At 38.8% G+C, this 22300-nt stretch overlaps 1 protein-coding gene across 8 annotated transcripts in view; it reads right to left on the bottom strand.

The window, feature by feature from the left end:
• Positions 1-22300, bottom strand: part of ST6GALNAC3 (ST6 N-acetylgalactosaminide alpha-2,6-sialyltransferase 3) — a 225103-nt gene that overhangs the window by 47260 nt on the left and 155543 nt on the right. The window contains exon 5 of one of the 8 annotated variants that reach the window (XM_074832299.1): positions 5492-6230. The exons of 6 other annotated variants lie outside the window; for them this stretch is intronic. In XM_074832299.1, the coding sequence (XP_074688400.1) occupies positions 6218-6230 (13 nt within the window). In that variant the 3' untranslated portion in view covers positions 5492-6217. Of the gene's footprint in view, positions 1-5491; positions 6231-13495; positions 13699-22300 lie in introns of those variants that run through there. One more of the 8 variants, XM_074832298.1, reaches the window with a different exon arrangement.

Below are 22300 nucleotides of genomic sequence, written 5' to 3'. Positions count from 1 at the left end.
AGAAAAAATGGAACTCTCAGAGTTTGTATTGTTAACGCGTAGAGTGGCCATGGAGCTGACTTCTGGAGCAAAGCTTAGCAACTGGAGGGCACATGCAAATGTCTGCATACTAAGAGGCTGAGAGATTGTTTTTCCTTGAACTCAAACTTCAGTCAAATGACATGACATATGCAAATGGATCCTTCAGGATTGGCTCATTAGTGCTCTTAAGACCTCTGATTCACCTACCATTTTAAATGCAGAAACTCCCGTAAGTTTTGTAAATATTAAGATAATGGTGTGCGCACAGATGTATGGGCAGGTTTTCAGAGAGCTTGGTTAAAAAACACTCTGTGTTTATTGCCACAAAAAAGCACCTTTTTTCCTCTGTGAATGTCAACTTTGTTGTGGGTTGTGGTGAATTCTGATATCCAGAGACCAGTATGTGCTTAGTCAGGCCTGTGTGGATGAGGAAAAACAGCAACATATGAGACCTAAACCAGGAAACATTCACATTTTGCAAAGGCTCTTGGATATTTAAAATGAGCCAAATCTAAATCCCAACTCTGAAAAACACCTTTGAGATATTTGTTAACAGGTATGCTCAGATCAGAGGTCTACAGTTGGATTTTTTTGTTCCCGATACCTGGGCTTCTTCCCTATGCATAACAATGCAACAACAAATAGGGAAGAAAGGCTGCCTTATAATTAGAGCACAAGACACAGCATGGGGAGAGAGGATATTCACACAGCTTAATTGAGACAGTTTTCCCCAGGCTTTTCCAGCCATTGAAGAGAGAGAACTTCAGAAGGCAACTCAGAGTGCCTAAGTAGGCCTCTATTTTTAATCACCTCTCTCTCCGATGACTCTTGAAAGGACTCCCATAGCTGTGAAAAGAGGCTTTCTCTCCAATGAATACAGAAGGAGCAAGAAAGCCAAATCTCCTAATGTAGGTTTCTGAGTAGGAGTTTAAATCTCTGTTTTTGCTTATTCCACAACTGTGCCTGACAAAAAGCGGATGCCTCAGTTTTCCCATCTACAAAATGGGTGAGCTGGTGCTCCTTCCACCCATCAGCTTCAGGGCTGTGAGGCTAATGTTGAAGCCTGTAAAGCACTGTGGTAGTGCAATAGGACTGGAAAAGCCAGAACAAACAGGATGTGACGTTTCACATCGCAGCACACCAGATTCTGTCCTAACAGCAGATCTTCACAGACAACGTAACTAGAAGGAAGGTGGCACTACCAATCCTTCACTACTATGTACATAAATTGGAATATGAAGAGAGGTGCTGATATAAAATCTGTGTGTTGTATAGAGAGGCAGTTTTCCCAACAGTAGTGCTATCCTGGATGTAGTGGAGCTATTTTAAAATGTTTTATGATTTTAAAGCATCATAAAGGTCAAAGTTTAATAACTGTGGCGTATAATTCCCTCTACCTTTAGCTCTACCTCTAGCGTTATTAACTTATCCACAGTCTAGACATAATATGCAGTGCAGCAGTTTGAGCAATGCTCTGCCAAGCTGACAGGATCAGATTCTCAAGGGATGTAAGGGTAATTCACCTTCCAACTTTTCTGAATCCTCTTTGGACCAAAACCTGCTAGTTGAACAAAAGTTGCCACAATGTGTCATATGCTACAGCATATAAGAGATGTGAGATGTGGCGAACATTTGTAATTGAAAACACACAGTAGAGTGCAAGAAGCAGCTAGCTGTATTTCAGAAAATGAATGGGATGGTTCCACATGTATAAATAGCAGTTTTCACTAATGTTATCCAGCTCCTAAGAATAAAAGGCTTGCTTTTTTTTTCCACTGGAAGCAGATTCAGGCTCTAAATTGATTACAGTAGCCACATTTCTTGGATTACTGTAAGAGCAAAATGCAGCCCAAGTCAACGTGTCACTGTGGAGGAATCCACATTCTCACAGCATCAACACAATCAGTCCCCCAAATTCAATTAAAATAACAATTTATTCCATTAACTTGGTCTTTTTTTCCTAGCTATGGATTTTCTCAACTGCATCCATGAGGACACTGATCTAAAACACACCCAAGCCAACAAGTGACTACTTCTGGCTTCAACAGCTTTAGATCAGCATGTGTTTAAATGAACTTAGACAGACTTTTGCGCTAAGAATTGATCACAAATATTTAGTAATAAAAAGCCCAGCATTTTTAAGTTGTTATGTAACAAAAGTGATTATTCATATAGGTCAGAGAAACTTGTGTCTGGCCCACAAGTAGGCCATGAATTTTTCTGCATTCAAAATTAAAACTCTGTTCCTACCAAAACTCATACATGAAATATTGAAATTTACTTTCTGCAAACGTTTATACCAGATGTGATTGCTTGACTGTTTGCAGAGTTAATGTGAGAGAGTGAAGTAAATTAATTTTAAAATTAAAATGAATATTCATAGAAGTTTTTAGTTCACATTATTCATCCAGCTCTGTTTAATACAGAGGCCAAGGAACGAACGTGCATGAAGGCAAGAACATAACACCAGTTTCCTTCCCTTTGCCCCAGTCTTTTACACTTTCTGGGCATAGCCTGCTACTCTCCAGTTCTCACAGTCAGAAAACCTTCATTAGTAATAACTTTTATATCAAAAAAGAAAATAACTTCATTTTGCCCATCCTAAGACACAAATATGGAAAAAAATGTGGCATTTCTTCACTGTATAAACATTGTACTGGGGATAACATTCCTTCCTGTGCTTGAGTCTATCTTCAGAATTAGTATTAATGCCATGACACCATGAAACAGACATATGGAACTGTTATTTGTTTCTCATTTAGCAAACAGATAAGAATATGGAAATAGTTTCAGTCCATTTGTTTGATGAGCTTCCTAAGCCAGTAATAAACAAATCAATACAATTAGTTTTGGCTCATCATCATTAGAAACCTTCACTACTGGGATACAATTTAATTATACCTCTTGTTCCACAGCAAAGGAAAGCCTTTGAAAATGGACTACTTTGCCAACTATCGAACCAGGAGGGAGGAGCGAGAGGATACATCAGTGATGGAGAAGTTATTATCTAAGCAGGGTGTACAACATATAAAGCATATTGTGCAATACAATTTCCCTGATTGCAAGTCTAAAATATTCCTGCTATTAAGTGCTTATGAGCAACGCAATGTGAAATCCAGCTGTAAAATGACTGTGTATATGACATGCTTCATGTGAATGTTGCAATTAATATAGCATGCATCAATCACTCTTGGACTTGATTACAAACTGCACTAATCCTAATTGATTAATTAAGCTGCAAAGTTACATACAGTAATGTAGGTTAAAAAATCCTCACCATATGTGTGCTAATGTCCCAAAATACATTTTCATTGTGGAGATTAATGCTGTTACTTTGCTTGTGGCTGTGCATCTAGTCTAACAAGAAGGCCTGCACTAAACATGGATATCCCCAAAACTAGAAATTCTTCAGTATAGGAATGCAGCTAGCTATAACTGACGTAAGGGAAATAAACATTTACATTCAAACCCTCAGAAATACTTTTGGGAGGAAAGGGCTGAAATCTAAACCTGACTTTCCTGAAGAACTCCTGAACCACAGTTCTGCTGCAGCAATTCCTGCTGCAGAACAGTCCTCACCTTGGGGTGTGGGGGGGTGGGTAACAGAAAATCTCAAGTTTTAGGTATACTGATGCACACTTAGAGTGGCAACTCTCCAACACCGTCAATCAATGCCTCAAGATTTTAATTGGTATTTGCACACCATCTCTTCTGCCACAGTTGCAGTCACTCTTCCCTAAACCATGTCTGACAGGCTTGAAAGTGAAAATTACTCCAGAGAGGGGGCAGCTGGGGTAGAACGGTGCCATCCTGTGTAGAGAGAGGGGCCCAGATAACCTGTAGCTGGAGATGAAAGAGATACACAGGAGAGGAAAGAAACCTCTAGCGATCTCCCCATCGTGTCACCTTATCAAAGGCTAGGTTTGCCAGGTTTTTATTTGCCATGGTTTCAATCCTCCAGGGAAAATATCTTTGTGAAATCTAAGGTAACTCAATACATAAATAATGCAATTGGGATCACTCAAAAAACATTACATTTGCTGCACATCCAGTGCAAAGCTCACTATTGTATTTATAACAATACATCTTTGGATGACACATTTTAGATCGACTTATAGGAACTTTTTACACAATCAATAAATGTTATCTCCAAATTAATTGCTTAGATGTTTAAAAGTCTATTTCTGCTCAGTACCCAGCACCAGGCACTGGTAATCAATGCACTCCACTGTATAATTATCATCCTAATTTTAATGTTATTTTTGAATGACACTAAAAGAAAAAAAATCATGTTTTTAAAATGCAGAAACTGCTGCATGTGTACTTTGAAAAACTTTTTTTAGGTTTCTATATGCAGACTTAAGATGCTAACTTCAGACAGCCCTTTTTTAGGTATCTTGCTGTAAACTGACACATAAAAATTACAGTAGGTTGTTTTAGCTGAAATTCAAGTAAGTATCACAATGACAATATGAGCCCTGTAAGCCACTGAGATGCAATCTATCTAAGGCTCTGTTTTCAAAGTATGTGAAGTTGGTTTTTGGTTTCAGCTCGTCTCCAGTGTATTCAGAAAGGACCAATTCATCCTGGAAGGTAGGTTAGAAAGGAAAATTACCCTACAGTTTCCCAGTAATGCCAAAGTGACACTGCCAATTCAGTATCGCAGCAGTACAGTCCCAGAGAGAGCATCTGAAGATTTCCAGAAAATAACAGGATTTTTTAAAAGCCTCTTACACAGGCCTCCACATTTTGCTTGGCAAAGTCTGTGAAAAATAATACGGTCTGTTTCATGTTTGTTTATGGTTACCTTTGTCATTAGGATGTGATGCAGTAATGTATTTTGACTGCATACATGTATGCATTTGCCCTTCCTAAGGTTTAACACTTTAGCTTCTCTTTCATCAGGTCTCTGGATAATGATCTAGTATCACTTTAAATTGTCATCTGAGTACAAAGCCATTAAACACAGCTGAGCTGATAAAAGGAAAGAAGCTACTACTGGTGAAATGTATTGATGGCTGAGCTCTATAATAAATTTATCAGTTTCTTCCATAATGTATTATCACTAGTAAGTGGTGTGGCAGAGTGGAGAGGGCACCGTGTTGTTGGAGCAAGTAAAATCCCATTTTTTCCTGAGGAGTTTGCACTGTTTGGATTGAAGTGTTCTGCTTCGCTCTGTTGTCTTCGTAACACCTTCCTCAGCCTGCCAGGACACGACACTGGCTGCAAGCCAATAAAGCAAATCATACAAGAGGCTACAGTTAAGATGAAAGAGATGTGAGCTTGGGGGAGGAAATGCAAATTTATTAGCATAGTCATGCCTGAAGAGCATGGGGAGTTGAACCTTTGGCACTGTTCAAGGATCTCTCAACAGGCCTGTGCCTGTCTCACTCATTGCCTCTGCTGAGAGTCCAGAGGAAAAGCCAGCAGTAACCTTAACCCAAATGAATCTACAGCAAAAAAAGGAAAGTTAATCAAATATGGGCTGTCATGTTAAAAACACAGCAAAACAATTTTCCAGGATGTCTTATCCTCTACAGTACAATAAACCATCCACATGAATATAGCAAAACTTGATCCAAACATCCTTTGCTTTGATGGCAAGATGCCATGCTGTAAGATCTCACAACTTTATTTTAAGTTTTACAATATTTATCATTCTTTGAGTCCTGCTTTCTGGAATCAATTGACTAGATGGGAGGTGCCACTTTTGCTAAAACAGAAGACATTTTCTAGCCATCATGATTTCAGAGAACAGCTGGAAAACATAAACTCTGGAAGCCCAAGAACAGGAACACAAATTATTAATAGAATTCCGTGTTTATCCTTCTGAAATCTCATAATTTTGGGAGGCTCAGCTGCAGCCTTGAACACCTGGGAATGGTGGTATTAAGACACTTACTGACACCTCAAACAAACTCCTGTTCCTGGCCCAGAATCTACACAGGGACTCAGAGGAGAAGCTCCACAGTATGTGTCAACGCAGATGTGATGATGAGCACATGTGCCATTTCCAAAGAGACACCTTCTTGCAGCATCTGGTGTTTTTTTCCCAACAGTACTGTTTCACTGCACCAAAAAGCCAAAGTTCAAAATGCAAGAAAACCAACACACTTTGGGACTTGAAGGTAAGACAGCTGACTGAAGCGGTGACCTTGCATGCCAGTGAAAAAATATAAGGCTTATTTCAACATGTCTAGAAACTCTTTCTGAAAAGAAAACACAAGTGCATTTATTTCAGTGGGCATTCATTCAAAAGAGTGCACACACTTTGTGCATTTATCTCAACATCTGATTATATACATGCAAAACAATATTTGATTCTGTCATCAAGTGGGCAATTTTGTTGTTTTATTGTTTCTTTTAAAACAGATAATAGCTGCAAACAGTGCAAAATCAGGCTAAAAGCTTTAAATGCACAAAAGCTTACCTACGCATTTTCTATGGTGCATCGCTATCTGACAGCTCTTCACTGACTGAGTCATTCAGATCCACAGTTACAATGTCCATTAGGATCTTGCAGTGAATTCTACTATCTGCTTGTTCTAACATTCTAAGAGGATAAAGCAGTATGGCCAAATTCTCTATTTCTAGAATGCAGTTATAATAATGGGCTCGTAACTCCTACTACAGCAACCACTTAGCAATATTCAAATGCTGTAAAATACTGTAGCTGTGAAATCTAACAGTCATAACTTTGAGACCCCTCAAAATTGCTCTGTTTTCCATGATTTAGTTGAGCTTATCTGGGAAATTCATGCCAATGGGAATCATACATGTTAATCTGCAGAAGTTAGTTCAAAGGACAAATCTTATGATTTCAGAATATATTCTTCCATCTTAATTGAACCCAGGATGTTGAAAGCATGCTGTAAAACTCAGTCCCTTTCCAGTGTCATTATTTCCTCCAAAACTGAGTGGTCTGGTTGATTGTTATGGAAATGAATGAAAAAAGTCAAGAGATTCTGAATTTCGAGTGTTCTGCTCCTGATATCAGATCAGACTGTATTGTAATATGTAATTAATGGTGTATCTGCCCACAGTGTACTCAATTACACTGCTATTATAAACTGAAATAAATATTTCTTGTATGTATACACCCAGATAGTTGACTTACATTAGCTGTATGACCCATAACTTTGAATAGCTCTATATGCAGTTAAAATCTCAAGCATACTGCTCCATCACCATAGTTTCTTGAATTTAATATGATAAGCAAGTCACTTAAAAAACATTTGAGATGAGATAAAACAAACAGTAAGAATTTCACCTAATCTAAATATCCAGTAACAAGGGAAACTGTGGGTTTATAATCTTGCTTCAGAAGAGAAAGTCTTTCACATAATCACTTGAAATTTTAATTTCTGTGCACAGAATGAAATTCCAAATGGTTTTTGACAGTCGTAACTCTTATGCAAACCTATTTCATTTTAGTAGCTGAACATCAATTCATACCATAATGAAAAGCAAATCTTCAAATTATTCTCTCTCTCTCTCTTCCCTGGCATTTAATACAAATCAATGACACAACGTGACCGCTATCACAACATCTCTCCTTGCAGATTATTTTCTTAGTTAGCTTCACACATTTAATCAACGATGCTAAGATACTAAAATCACTTTGCTGCCTTTTTTCAATTTATCAAGACTCAGTCTCCCTCCAACTTTCAGTCAGCATGTAAGTTATACTGGTTGAATGTGGATTGATTCGAGGGTAATAGTTATATATGAAATAGCATATACTTTATTTAAATTTAGTGATCTAATTTAAGCAGAGGAATTTTTGAGTACGTGTATCACAGATGGTGTGGCAGTTTATCTTTCATAGGTCTCCTGTTATAAACTGTAAACTTCACTCAACAAGCTCAGTAAAACATTTTATATATATAAACTGACTCCTAATTGTGTGCTGACATTTGTAATAGTGCAACAATCCCACGGATTTTTCTATTTTATTTGGCAAAGTGCTCTTTACAATATCATTCGCTCTCTTTCTCTCTTGAGATATATAAAGGTTTAACTGGAGCTCCAGGATACACTGCACACGGTCAGAGAATTCATCAACAGCTAGCCAACCTCTTTATTACTCCTTCATTCCCTAGGTTTATGAAAAGGGCTGTTAATTCAGTAGGCAGCACTCCTACCTCTGTCCTGGTGCTGCTGGAGTGGGCCCCGATTGCACTTGCACTGTTCTAAGTCTGCAATAATTCCAGTGAAATCATCAGTAAAACTGTGAGAGGAAAACTAAGCCCTTTATCTTTCAGAGAGTACATGTTCTTTCTTACTGTAAAATAAGTGCTTTTTCTGTATTGAAGCTATTAAAAATGTCAGAGTGCATCTTGCAAGGCTACAGACATTTTACTTTTATGACCAAATTCCAGTTTGAATAATTATAAGAGCCAGTTAAAGATATGTTTTCAACAAAAAGGGGCAACATTTTCATGAAAACATTTTCCTTCCATGGTGCATTTCCCCCTCCCGTGTCAAATGCACATTTGTTGTTTCCTTTCATTCCTAAATGTCTATACGCTGTTTAGCAGCCATTGCACTTCATCCTAGAGGTGGCTGCATTTCACAGTGGATAAGAGAGACCCTTTTATAAATAGTAAAGTTAATTATTTCATCTTATTTCTTCATTTCCACCAAGATTAGCTGTTATAAATAAATACATTTACAGTCATCAAATACTACTGTCTAATTTCCCATTAGATTCTTTCTCTACACTTCTTTTTCATAAAATCAGACTCAGCTTTTTTCATACAAAGAGGGCACATGATTTTTAATTCCACTAGGATTATGTCTTTGGGTCAAAGCATAATTGCCTACAATAAATAGAAGCATAAAAGAGTGACTTGGAAATGGAAAGACAATATGCTGGACCTGTTTAAAAGACATCTGGTGTCCCAATTCACTGACAGCAATGCTGAAGGGCATTTGTTTTCCCCTGCTATGTGAAAATTCAATTTCCTTTGAACTAGGGGAAAATCATATTTTTATCGATTAAAGGGAATGAAAAAAAGCAGACAGATACCCAATTTTGTGGGTATCACACAGAGCATCTCTGGCCTTGCATATGGTATACTACTGCTTTAAATAAAATATTGTTGGTCTTAACTTCTTTAGACATCGGCCACATCTAGGAAGTCAAGTGCACATCTGTGGGAAGACCAATGGAGAAACAATTCCAAATCTTTACCTTTAGAGTTAGCCTCAGACTCTAACTATTATTCAGTAGAGCAGCTTGGCAGGGAAGGTATATAATGTTTTGTAAGGTAAGAAAGGGTGTCCATTCCCCACCCTGGCACCAGATGGAACTAATGAAACTACAATTAAAGTAATGTTTGCTCCATTCACAGATGAACTGACAGACTAAAAACTACAGGGGATGTATGCTCAGTATTGCTCTGGAAAGGAGGTGCAAACAGAGCTTTCAAAATCCTAATAGTTGTGTCCTAGGTAACCTCTTCACCCCTGTCACCAGCTCTAAATTTTCCTGAACTGCTGCAGCTACCTGCCAGCCCCGAAAACACCGCCAAGAAGCTCTTCTCAATGCCAGCATCCTCACAATGGCTCCTGGACACACATCTGGCACTGACTGTATGTGCTTTGCACAATTGACTTTCTGATCCCTCAAGGTTATTCACATGAGGGGAGTAAATGCCTTTTAAATCAGATGTAGAGCAGCTGTGAACAGCTGGAACAATGAAAGAAGCCTGCTAGAGCTGGATCCCCTCCATTCAACTACCCTACCACTGTGGCAACACCTGAAGCTCCCAAAAGCATGGGAAGGTGATGGAGATTCAAGTATCCCCAACTACTGTGGGGCAGCTGCCATCTGCTGGGCTGTTACAACCCAGCAATGGCTCTTTGTTATGAGGGATGAGCAGCAGGGGGTCCTGGGCCCACGTGCAGAGAAGGCAGCAATGTCACAAGGATTTACTGCAAACCCGTCCTGAGGCCTCAGCCTGGCCAGTGGGCACACTCTTGTTAACAGCTTTAGCACTAGTGAGCAGCAGGAAACATCGGAATAGTAACATTCAGAACTAAAATCTGCTCGTGACAGATGGGAAAGTTAATTCACTCCTGGACGGCAGACGCCACAAAAGATTAGTTGTACACACATAGGTCTGAACAGGCAATGTAAATACAATTGAGCACCAAGGTAAGGTATCTTGCACTTTGCAAAGAGAGTTTCTTTTCTACCATCCCCTCCAGGGGGTTCACTACTCTGCCCTTGGTCACACACCCCACAGGGAAACAGGTAATAGCATTAAGTGTTAGGTAGAGTCACACAACAGTCTACAGACAAGTCTGACCCAGCTACATCTCTATAGGTCCCATACGGTAAGATTACAAGGTCAGGAGAGAATGTGCTACAGAGAAAGCAAGCTGCGTCCACACTCATGTTGCTAAATTATCAACCTACTGGTGCACTAAAGGCTTACAATGTGAGTTCCCGAACAAACACGCACCTCTCAGTGCAGATACTTCAGTCTACCTGTTACAAAGAAAAGGCATTCTCCCAAACAAACACAATTAGCTTTTCCCCCTTCTCTTAAAAAAGAAAATGCAGATGTAGTGAAAAATAGTTTGTGTCCAATCAATGCTTTAAGAACTGAGAAGACCAAATGTTATTGCACCAATGGGAGGAATGAACTTCAGAAGGAAAGGCAGTCAACTAAAACTGCCAACCATACTCACATACTTAAGCCCACAGTACTGTTGGCTTGGATGTCCCAGCTGAGTTTAGTCACTACAGAACTAGAACAAGCTATTTCAGCCATTTCTAAACTCAATTTTGGTACTGGAAGGATTCCAGATAACTTTAGACAGTAATCTCACTGCAGTGAGATATGTCAAGAGTTTTCTACATCAAAGTGAACTCTAATACATCTAGCACATTTTTAGGACTTCTGTATAACAATTAAAAGCTTCCCCATATTGTTCACTATAACGACTTCCATGAAAATATACTTAACAGTTATTCCTACACACCAGCTATCTGGCTAAACTTCTCCCTTTTTTCTGGTACCTCTCTCCCTCACTTTTCTATGTCATTTTTTTCCTCTGTCCCAGGGTGGAGTTAATTTTCAAACCCAGTTTTATGTTGCCAGAAATATTCTTAAGAACCAGGATGGCAACCAGACCCAAAAGAGTATGATATAGCAGATAAACTTTCTGCTGTACTAAGAATATGAAAGATACCACCTCTGTCCTACCTTTACCAAAATCTTGAGCTAAATACAACAGCATGCTAAACAACGACACGTACCCATTAGAAGCTATAACACATAATCATAAGACACTTAACCACTATCTACCTCACCTTCCTTTGCTAATGAAGAGTTAAGTCTCTAGGCCAGGCATCTAGACTCTCTTTAGTCAACAGAGAAGGGGCAGAAAAGTTGCTTCGCCTATCTTTAGACAACTTTTTTAGAAAAATACTTTTCAGAGATGCTTACTGGAAAGTGCCTGAAGGGAGGTGAGGGAACTACCTAAACCAAATGCCTATCCTCCACACTGCCACAGCGGCCCACTGAAAGTCTACCTGCATTAGGGATTTTACATCTCAACCTTATGTCACTTCAGTGAAGTTCTCTCTATTTTATATTTAATATGTTAAGAATACAAATTCAGTCAGTAAACTATGTTTAATGCAAGCCTTTGGTTTTTGCTGGGTTGGGAGCTCTTGCCTGGAGTAGCTATCTCCTTTTACATTAGCATTCTGTGTCAAGAAGCTGCACCCTATGACATTAAGGGTCTAAAAGTTTTATGACGGTATTCTGTAGCACTAAAATCAAAGAATCCAAATCAATGCTACAGATCACAGAACGCATCACTGGGAGTTTCTCACCATTAAAAAAACATGTCTCATATCTATGTTGTAAATACACACTCAATCAATTTTTAAAACATATATTGCTCTGAGTGTGTAGTGATGGTAATGGGAATGGCAAGGATGTCACTGAGATATTCCTGCCCAAATGTCTCCCCTGAGTGGAAGATGTTTTATTGAACTGATATGTGAAACTATCAACACAGTTGTTACAAATATAGATACACACAGTTTGTTAGTTACAGCCAGACTCTTTTGTAGAACTGACAGCCAAAGTTATAGCCACTAATAATGCTAAAAACTGATTCTGTAAGGCCAGTACTTTGATAATCCATAATGGTGCAGATCACATGATGAGATACAACTTATCTTCATATAATCTTCCACACAGAGGCTTATGAATACATTTTTCTTCTGATAGATAATGTAATGATTCAGCAGAATTCTAACATGCTCCTGAAAATTTATTCAATCAATGATGAAAATCAGGCTATTGTATTAGCTTTGATATTACATGGGTGATTACAGGTAATTTTTTCAGGAATCAGACAAGAAAGCAGAAAAGAAAAACCAACCCATAAGCCAGTCTGTATGAAAGCAAACCATACCATTTCGAATTCTCCTGTTCTGCTGCCGTGCACAGGAACATAAGAAATTAGAACATCTGTTAAGTACAAGGTGGGAAAGGCTGCTGATCAGACTACTTAGCACGAAACAAAGTGAGACGGTCTAAACTTTCTGCATGCATGTGCAGCCCACTCAGTACCACTCAGTGCTAGACTGACACAACTTCTTAAACTCTAACATTGTAAGGTAATTTGGAGTTCAATTGTACTTTAAATAGAGAGGGCTCCTCTAGGAATTAGAGGAATGAATTACTGCATATTAGACACAGCAGATATAACTTGTGTGAGCCTTTAATTTGAAACCAATAGATTTGGTCCTCAGTAGAAAAGCATGCACTTTGTAACTTCGACTTTAAACAGTATTTTCTCAGAAGTTTTTCAGCTGAGACTCTCTGTATCACATTGCCTTCCTACCCACTCCTTTCAATTCATTGCTTTTGCACATCAGAGACCGATTTACACTTTGGAGTCTTTCACTTTTAAAGCAATGGCTGAACTGTATACATTGCTACTGCAGATTTCTTTAAAATGTTTAAAGATACTACAAAACAATAAATCTTTACATTGTTTTTTTTATACCAGTTTTTTTACTCTAGAGACAGAGACTTAAGGTCAAATCTATAGCAGACAAACTGGTGTAACCTCATAGTTTCACCAGTCCATAGTAGTGCTTCATGCACATAGTAAAAGACCAGTTTACAGTAGTTGCACCAGCAATCTTTGCTCAGGAGAGAAGCCAAGGCCTGGGACAGCAGTGTTACAGTGAATGGGGTCTGACACAAACTCACAGGATCGGAAAGGTTTTAGCAGGTTCTGGCATATGACGTTATTCTGTCACTGTTAATGGGCACTCAAATTATTCAATCTATTTACACATAAACTAAGATTTTCAGAAGGTAAGAAGGATACAACCTGCCAAAGCAGATCAGGAATCTAATCCCAGTTTACAGGGACAGAAAGTCATTATTTCTAGATGGCTGATTGCATGTAAGATGAATTGTCTGACCTCCTGACTTTGGTGGGGAATGTGCATGTTGAAAACCCCATTAAAGATCTGCTGTTCAGACCAGGCTTGGATTTACAGGGATTTGGTGGCAGTGAGGAGACGGGAAGAAGGTGGTAATGCCTGGCTGAGAAAGCTGTAACACTCTTCAATTCACAGTGCAGGTGAAGGGAAATCTGCAGCGCACAGCAAGCACAGCTTTTCCACCTTTCCTGAAATGAAAGTTTGCATCAGGTTCTATTAACGCTATCTGGGTGCCACTGCAAAGTCATCTGAGCTCACAGTTTACCATGTTGAGTAGGAAGAATAGCAGCATATTGTGGACTATTTTCATCAGGTTTTCTCCAGCTAATCTCATTCCTCTCATGCTATAGATCACTCATAGCAGCTCAGAAACGCCTAATGAAAGGAGAAATAGTGTATCTGATTCCAGACATGCTGTTCTAAGGGAATTAAACGGAGTCATCATTACCTTAAACACTTCCATTCAAAGTGGGTTTTATGATGAGCTCAAGAAAAGTAAATGCTGTTTCAAATAGGAACCTCTATATATTAAATCAAATAAATGAATGATAAAGTACTGGCACTTTTTGGCTGTAATCCTGTTATTGCTTAGAGCCATTTCTAATGCAAATGAAGAATGGTGTAGCAGAGCTATTTAGCAATTTTCTTTGATGGGCAGTGCTGACTGCTGGAAAGTGGCAGGAATGCAACTGTTCAGATGTGGAGTGCTCCAACATCCCTTGTAAGATCGCTCCCCAAATCTAATGATCACCCCTCCCTCCTGCAAAATGTGATCTTTAAACAAAGCTCAGCTGAGCAATACAAGCCTATCTTTGCACAGAGGCCAAGACACAAGAGCTGGGTCTAGTCACACAGAATTTTAGGAAATGTGCAATTTCAAGTGAATTCACTTAGGAAGTTCCACTTCTGTCTGTTCATAAAAAAAATCCACTTGATATGGATTTGATCATCACTTGGTCATCCAGGACTCCCTCCCAGGTAAGCATGAACTTACATAGGCAAGAATACATTCTTGTGCTTTCTGAATGTCAGGGTAGTGCATCAGGGGCCGTTTGGGAACCCTGACTGAAGGATATCTTCATAGCTCTTCCATAGACTTGCAGCACGATACCTGTGCACAACTTGACAAATGACTCCCTACATGAGTTTTACAAGGGGAAATTAAAGCTGATTTAACGTCCTGTGGTGCTTTAAGGTCTGTGGATGATAAGCACTATGAAATGCTAAATATTATTAATGAAATCTAAGTGGAGGAAGAACACTAACTTCAATCTTGGGAAGGAAGATGGGCTTGGGAACTGTCCCTCTATTTAATAAAACATTGCATAAGGCCAGTAGGAGGTTGTCATCAAGTAAGAACATACATATAAAATGTGGTAGATTATATGTCTACTGTAAATTCAAGCACAGAAAACTCCTTTAGAGGCTGCAAACTATCTGGACAATGTGAAATGGTGCATAAACATCAGCTTTACAATGGAATAGCATGTGCTCCCTTCAGGATATATATGGGAAAAGAATAAGCCACAGCTAACCTCAATTTTTTGGGCTTTGATGTTTGTGTCTCATGAATGTGGGATGTGGCACTGACTGGAAACCCCAAGCTACCAAGATGCAACACTGCTGGCTGCAGCCCAGATCTCAGACCTTCAGACCCAATAACACAACATCAGAAGAGGCAAAGTGTTGCAAAGAGGTAGTGAGGAAGAAAGACCAGACCCCCATGTCTGCAGTAGCCACCCCCAAACACAGAACAGCCATCCTGCTAACAATAGCACAAAGTAGACATAGTCTTTTGTAGAGTGTGTGGCTGGGGGCACTCTGAGAGAGGCCCAAAAGTACCTTCCCCAGCCCTTAGCAAACACTGCTACACACAGGTGAAGCAAAGCTATGTATACTGCTGTATTCTAGGGAAAAGTGATGCATGGTATCCTGAAGTGAATGAAAACATCAATAAAACCACTTTCACTAGGATAGCAGAAGGTCTGGAAAACTGGGCAGACCTTACTGAAGGAAATGGCCAGGAAAAAACCCAAAGAAAGCTGTTTTCCAGTCAAACTGACCAGGTTTGAAGGACACTACCTAGCATTTTTGCAACAATATTTCACTATGTTTTTGCTCAGACTTTTCCACCTGAGGAATGACTTTGGAAATGAAGAAGCAGGGCTTGCTGAGATCCATATGTTGTGGTGAGAAGAGGTGTAACTCCAAGCTTTTTCCACAAGACTGGGCAGGGCAATCTGTCCTCAAAGGGCATATTTACAGGAAATCATCAAAGATAAATTTGTGGTTTCCACTTTCCTGATTGGGGCGGATGGTACCATATGATTGCTATTCCAGGTTCTCAGGTTTCCTGCTGTTTTCAATAGTTTGCACTTTAAACTGTCTTACAACTGACTTTAGTCTTTTTTATTTATTTATTTAGTACAAAACACATCCATTTAACTAGTTAATGCTTTCACAGCCCTCTGAAGAGGTAAAGCACCACAAATTTAGAAAATGTTGTTAATAATCATTTGGACAAATGTATCCAGAAAATTGCATATTGATGGAAGGAGTTTATGTTCTTTGCAGTCAAATATTTCCTCACTCATTTCATGCAAAATTGCTTGGCCAAACAGATTTTCCCAAGGCTCTCTCAATAATGAATGTAACTTTCTTTTGTTTCTTGCTCTTCTCTGAACCCATCAGGAAAGGGTAAAGCATAATGACACAGGTCTGTTGTCTCCTGTAACCCTCTGGGACTGTTTTCTCTAATGTGATTGTTTGAAAATCAGCAGTTTTCTGCCAGGAAACAAAACAACCCATTTTCCTTCCAAGTAACACTGAAAAAATCTGAATGCCACAGAGCCTGCTCACTCATGCAACATTAATTTTTAAAAGAATCAATTTTGTAATCTTTCAATTATGGTTTATTATAATGATAATAATCACTGAGAAATCAGGTTTTTTTCTACTGCTAGTGCTGGTAGCTGTCATCAAACCACTTTCAGCAATGCTGAAAACACCTGCACTAATAAACCAGGCATTATTTATTTATACTTTAGTTTTACTTATTTAGAAACATATTAAACATCAATTCCCTTAGCAGTTGGTGATGTTACAAAAACTAAAAGCAAATAAATCATATCTGTAGCACATAAAGACCTAAAAGTCACTGCTAGTCTGGCTATCTTGTACTGTCACAACTGAAAAATACTTACAAAAAGCCAAAATAAACCACATGGACCTCGCTCATTGCTAACACTATGGAACACATGAAGTGAGCCTCTGTGTGAACACCTCTTGTGCTGGAAGCTCACAGAAAGGCTGTCCTAGCTCCAGCTGGGCAGCTGCATACCAGATCCCTTCTCTTTTCACACTGAAATCACACTGTGCTGGGTGTTTGGTACACTTGAGCACCGATATGAAGCATTTGTGATAGCTCATATATACATATATATGAGTTGTCATATATCAGCTCCAAGCCTTTATCAATGCTTGCATATACAGAGCTACATACTCGTGTAACAGGGAACACGCATTGTTCATACAGCAGGTCATGCCAGAGCTTAGCATTTAACAGCATGAGCACAATGGGTTTATATTATGTTCACATTTTACAATAAAAAGTGTACAGAAAAATCACTTGGTTTCTGATCAAAATCTGAGCTCCCTGCTGTTTTAATTCCTGTAACCAACAACCATCAATAAATAATCATGCACAGCTTCTACATCCCGCTGTGATATTTTGTTTTTGTTTTAAGTACTGGATGTGCTGAGTTGGGATCTGCAATTCCAGATCAGACTTTCAGGTGTTCTGCTCCAGGATTCAAGTGAAAGAGCAAGCACACGTGCAAGGGCAAGGGCACAGAGGGGAGAGATGTTCTTCATCAGATACCTTGCAGGTCTGTGAGCTGTTTTAAATGAGACTGTGCTGAAAACAGGAGGTGTGTTCGAGGCAATGTGTTTTACAATAAAAGGACAAAAGTCTGAAAGAAGAAAGCTATATAGATGACAGTTACAAACAATGAGGCAGGGAATCAAAGAGGAAAAAAATGTGGAAAATATCAGTAAACTAATGATAGAGAAGGAAAAAATATTTGAAGGAAAGCAAGAAACATGTCAAATGGAAACAAGTATCCCATTAAAGAGAAACACGAACAAAGAAGGTTTCTGACCAAGTACAGTGACAACATTACAGCCTGTGATTTGAGTTAGCTAATCCAAATGGAAGAGTCTGAGATGGGCGTAAGGAGAAGGCACAAATGTTGAAATGCTTCAGGAACTGGTTGGAGCCAGGCCTCACAGACAACATATGCCTTAGTCTGTACTGAGCTCTCCGGGCATCCGAACAAAGACTCAGACAGTAACCAGGCTCTGAACACCACCATACAACCATGTACACTGTGGCTCACAAATTCAACCCACCATTTAGCCGACTGGAACAGAAAATTAAACCCTACCTTTGCAAAGACACAAGAACTGTCACCTGCTAGGAGACAATCTGGTAGGTGGATGCACCAAATAACTCAGCTAGCCTCCAGCCTTACTCTCCTCTGTAGCACTCCCACCCCAGCAGCCTGGAGATGCCTTAGCATTCCCATCAGCTATGGTCAAGAGCAGCAGGGAATGTTGTAGAAAGGTCAAAGTCCACAATCCCCTCCTCTCGACAGAAAAGGCTTCTCTAGCTCCTTGGCAGGGAGGCCAGGCTGCCGTGGACTTCTGGCAGTGGTGACGAGGGCAGCTTTATCCGTGGCTCTCCTCACCCTCTTCTATCACCATCTTTACCATCCAGTCAGATCTAGAGCACTCCCCGGGTATATAGGGGATAGGACACTGGGCAGTGGAGAAATAGCAGAAGGCCAAGTCATTCATTCATTCCTTGAATAAAAAAAACAAGCCATTTGTTTCTGAAATGTAGGCAATTAACATAGACTAATTAAATATCACACTGTTAGACCAAAGACATTTTCTATTCATGTCATTTGGTATAATACCTAGAAAAATCAGTGCAATTATATTTTTAATGCCTAGTTCATAACTGCTTAATTCGTATCTCTTAATTCTGTTTTGGACTGAAATGGATTAGGATGATATAATTCCCACTTCCATGAGTTTGACATTTAAAGGTAACATTCAACCATGCCATTATGTCTAGAAAATATGCAAAGTATTGAAAACTGGAGGACAATTTTACTGCATCTTTAAAAATCAGCGTGGTCTGATCTGGATATACAAATACCAATATGTCTTAATTCTAATTAATTTTGTTGCCATTAAGATAATTTGGGAGCTCTATCTATGTATTCCTGAACTAAACACTTTTAACTTTGAGCTCAATATCCCAACAAATTAGAGGCTTCTCTATCCATGTCAAGGTACTGTTTTTCTATTTGTTCTTGCTGGTTCCACCTCTGGATACAACAGAAAAGGAACTTGCTCACATGCCTGACAATACCACTCAGTTGTAGAAACTACTAAAACAAAAGCACCACAGATGAAAATGCATACATTAACATTTCTCATTCACCTAAAGAGAGATGTTATTCTACTGACTGACTCAGTGTCAAACCAACTTCATTTTGCTAACACATCAAACCTGAAAGACCTAAAATTATTTCAAAATTTTTGTTCAATGCAGCCATGTTGCAAGATTTGACTACCTCTGATAACTTAATTTAAAAAATGTTCTTTGTGAAGACTGTATGTACCGTTTGATAAAAACAACTTGTAACCACTGGTTTTAAAATAGTCATATTTTGAAGTACATAGAGAGTGGACACAAACTTTACTGAAGCATGCAAATCTACAATTATGTGCAAAATGTCCTCTTTACAGGAAGTGCAATAGTATTGTAAACTGTAATTAGATATAATCTTCTCTAATTAGCTATTAACATTATGTAAAGATAAACTAAAGCATAATGAGTCTTTTCATTATCACATAATTGTTATTTTAATGGTTACATTACAAGCAATATAATACTATACATACTTCCACCTCTCATATTAGTGGGCAATTATTTCAAAACTTTCTATTATAATCTACCCACAAGAGACCAGTGTATTAATGCCACCAGTTTAGTATAATGATGACCATGGTTTTGAAATCAATATGATAGCCTCAGGGAAGAATGTAAAGTAATAATGAAGAAAATATTTATATTATATGCCAGTTTCAGTCCTGGTACACATAAGAAGTTTAAGGAAAACGTGGAGTTGCTCTTGCTACTGCTATCCTGAAACTGGTCAAATACATATGAAACCAGTGGTTATTATTTCAAAAACAGAGGAAAACTTTTAAGTGATCCAGAATTAAAAGCTTGGAAGTGAAACTGGAATAAGCCTTCCCTGAATATATCATCTCTGAGTACCATCCTAAACCATATCCAGAAATAGTGCCCAAAATACTCTATTTCCCACTGATAAACAATGAACTGGTCTTAGTTACTTGTCCATTCATTGCCTTTCTCCTAACCAAGCAAAGCAATGTAGCTTGGCAGGAAGCCACTGGTGCTTAGACAGGTCTAAGCAGTATATAAAGCTTGAGGATATACTGAGAATATCCTATATGAAGTTAAATGGAGTGTCATACCCGCAAGGCACTCCATGAGCGAGACCCAAAATACCTCGAGGAGTGAGGAGGCTCTGGGATGCCACTGCAGCTGAGAGTTCCTGGCAGGATCTGTACAGTGGAGCTGAAACCCAACTCCCTTGAATGCTGTGCTTTCTTGGAAGAGGAGGCAAAGGCAATTTAAGACCATGAAATAAGCCCAGAGAAGTTAAGGACTGCTGCTTTCTTCTATGCCAAATATGAAACATATTTCAACAGCATCATCACGAACATAAAATCAGAGCAGCACAGAGAGCACGCAAAAATCCACAACTACTAAGCTCCAGCAAAGACACAATTTTCCCTTGATAAAAGAAAAAGCTACACATGACAAACGCTAGTCACATTTCTTAATGGGCTGGAGGAAGGTGTGGAAACAATGCCAAGATGGATGGACACAGGACAGGAAAGCAAATAATACTTGAAAAAAATTGAAACTAAAATCCTTGTTTTAGAGGAATACTGCTTTGCAAATACTGTTCAGATTATGTTCTTTCCCTAATATTTTGATTGATTATAAAATGTCAAGAGACTACTGCTAATTTCACGTAGAAGGGAGCGCTGGAACCTCACCATGTTTGGCTGAAAACAGGTTATAGAGCAGCAGAAATTGGTTCCATTTTGCAGTTCCAGACCATTCCAACCCAAAATTAGCACTGTAAGAGACTGATATGCCTTCATGGTAAGCATACAACATTCAAAAAGCCCTATGGGCATGAATTTCTGCAAAGCAATAGCTCCTGCTTTCCCCCAGTGTCCTTTTCTCAGGGAAGTCAAGTTGTAAAAAGGAGATAAATATTCCTTGCCTCACAAAGGTATTTTGAGGCTTAAGTGATATCTGCAATATTTTCAGAAATGCTCTCACAGAAAATTTTTGGGATGCTCCTTGGAGATGGGAGCACTAGCATCTCTAATGAACGTACTTCAAGGAAAACTCTGAAACAACATATGGAGAGCAAACTCAACACAGAGCACATATTTCTGACATTTATCTTTGTTTTTACTGTTAAGATAAAAGCATGCTGTTTGTTTCTTAGGATTTCATCTGCTATCATTTTCTTTCCTTTCTCTGTGTCTAGTGACGTCATCTGTAGCAATTTTTAAAGTTTTGCAGCAAATCCTGTGCTTTGGAAGTTTTAATGAGTCGCGTAGAGAATGTTATTAGACAGGGAGTTCATGATTCCTTTCTGTAACCAGTATGACTCTATCAGAGAGGATATGCTTGCTGAGATAACTGACTTTTAAAAATAAAAACCAAGAAAAACAAGTCTCCAAAGATTGGGATGGGATAGCAACAGCAAACTTGCAAAGAACAAATATGGGCATTTAGAAACCTTTTTTTCTATTGCAGTTGCATATTTACTGAATACTAACGTGCTGGATAGGGTTGCTCAGGTTCTGAGATGACTGGTGTCTCTGGTATGCGGTCCCAAATGTACTGAATGCTACGACAAACAAGAATTGCTTACAAAATCTTGAAAATAGAATGGTTGAATCTTTGAACATTTGCATAAGAAAGTATTCCCCTTCACACCCAAACTAAGCTACATGCTGATCAATATCCAAGATGTCAGGCAAACTATTTGAGGACACTCCTCAAGATTCATAATAAATCCCCACAGTTATAGTTATGTTTTTCCAAACTGTTACAGCTCTCAAAACCTGCTGAAGATGTGAATGCATGAGAAAAATTGTATATGCTGCTCTCGTGCATGCCACTCTTTAAATGCATAGCTGCCTCACTGTTAAAAGCTCAGAGAATTTGAGTATCATAGGAACTGTATAGGATGTAGTCAGCGATTGTTTGCTAAACGCAGGTTGTAGCATATCCCAATAGCACATCAAGTTCTCTGAGAAGCGTGGCTGTGAATCCTGAGTTACCTTCAAAGATGTATGCTATAAATCCATTTGTGCACACATATATATATCTGTACAGTTTCAGTGTTCCGAAATTGCAGCCTGAATTCTTTATATGGGATATATGATAACAAATATATAAATAAACCAATGTAGAGGTTCTGTTTTGGTTTTGTATGGGTAAAAATACATATCAAAGATGTGCATAAGCAAGTGCCTAGTTAACACCGAGTTCTAAATTAATTTAATGAGACACAAAATTTCATCATTTTCCCCCAATTTTCCTCCCACCTAAGTGTATGAGGTCTCACACAGGCTTGATTTCTTACCAATTAAATT

This window comes from Strix aluco, chromosome 8 (assembly GCF_031877795.1).
Source record: "Strix aluco isolate bStrAlu1 chromosome 8, bStrAlu1.hap1, whole genome shotgun sequence".
NCBI lineage: Eukaryota > Metazoa > Chordata > Aves > Strigiformes > Strigidae > Strix > Strix aluco.
This window is presented reverse-complemented; position numbering and strand designations above follow the sequence as displayed.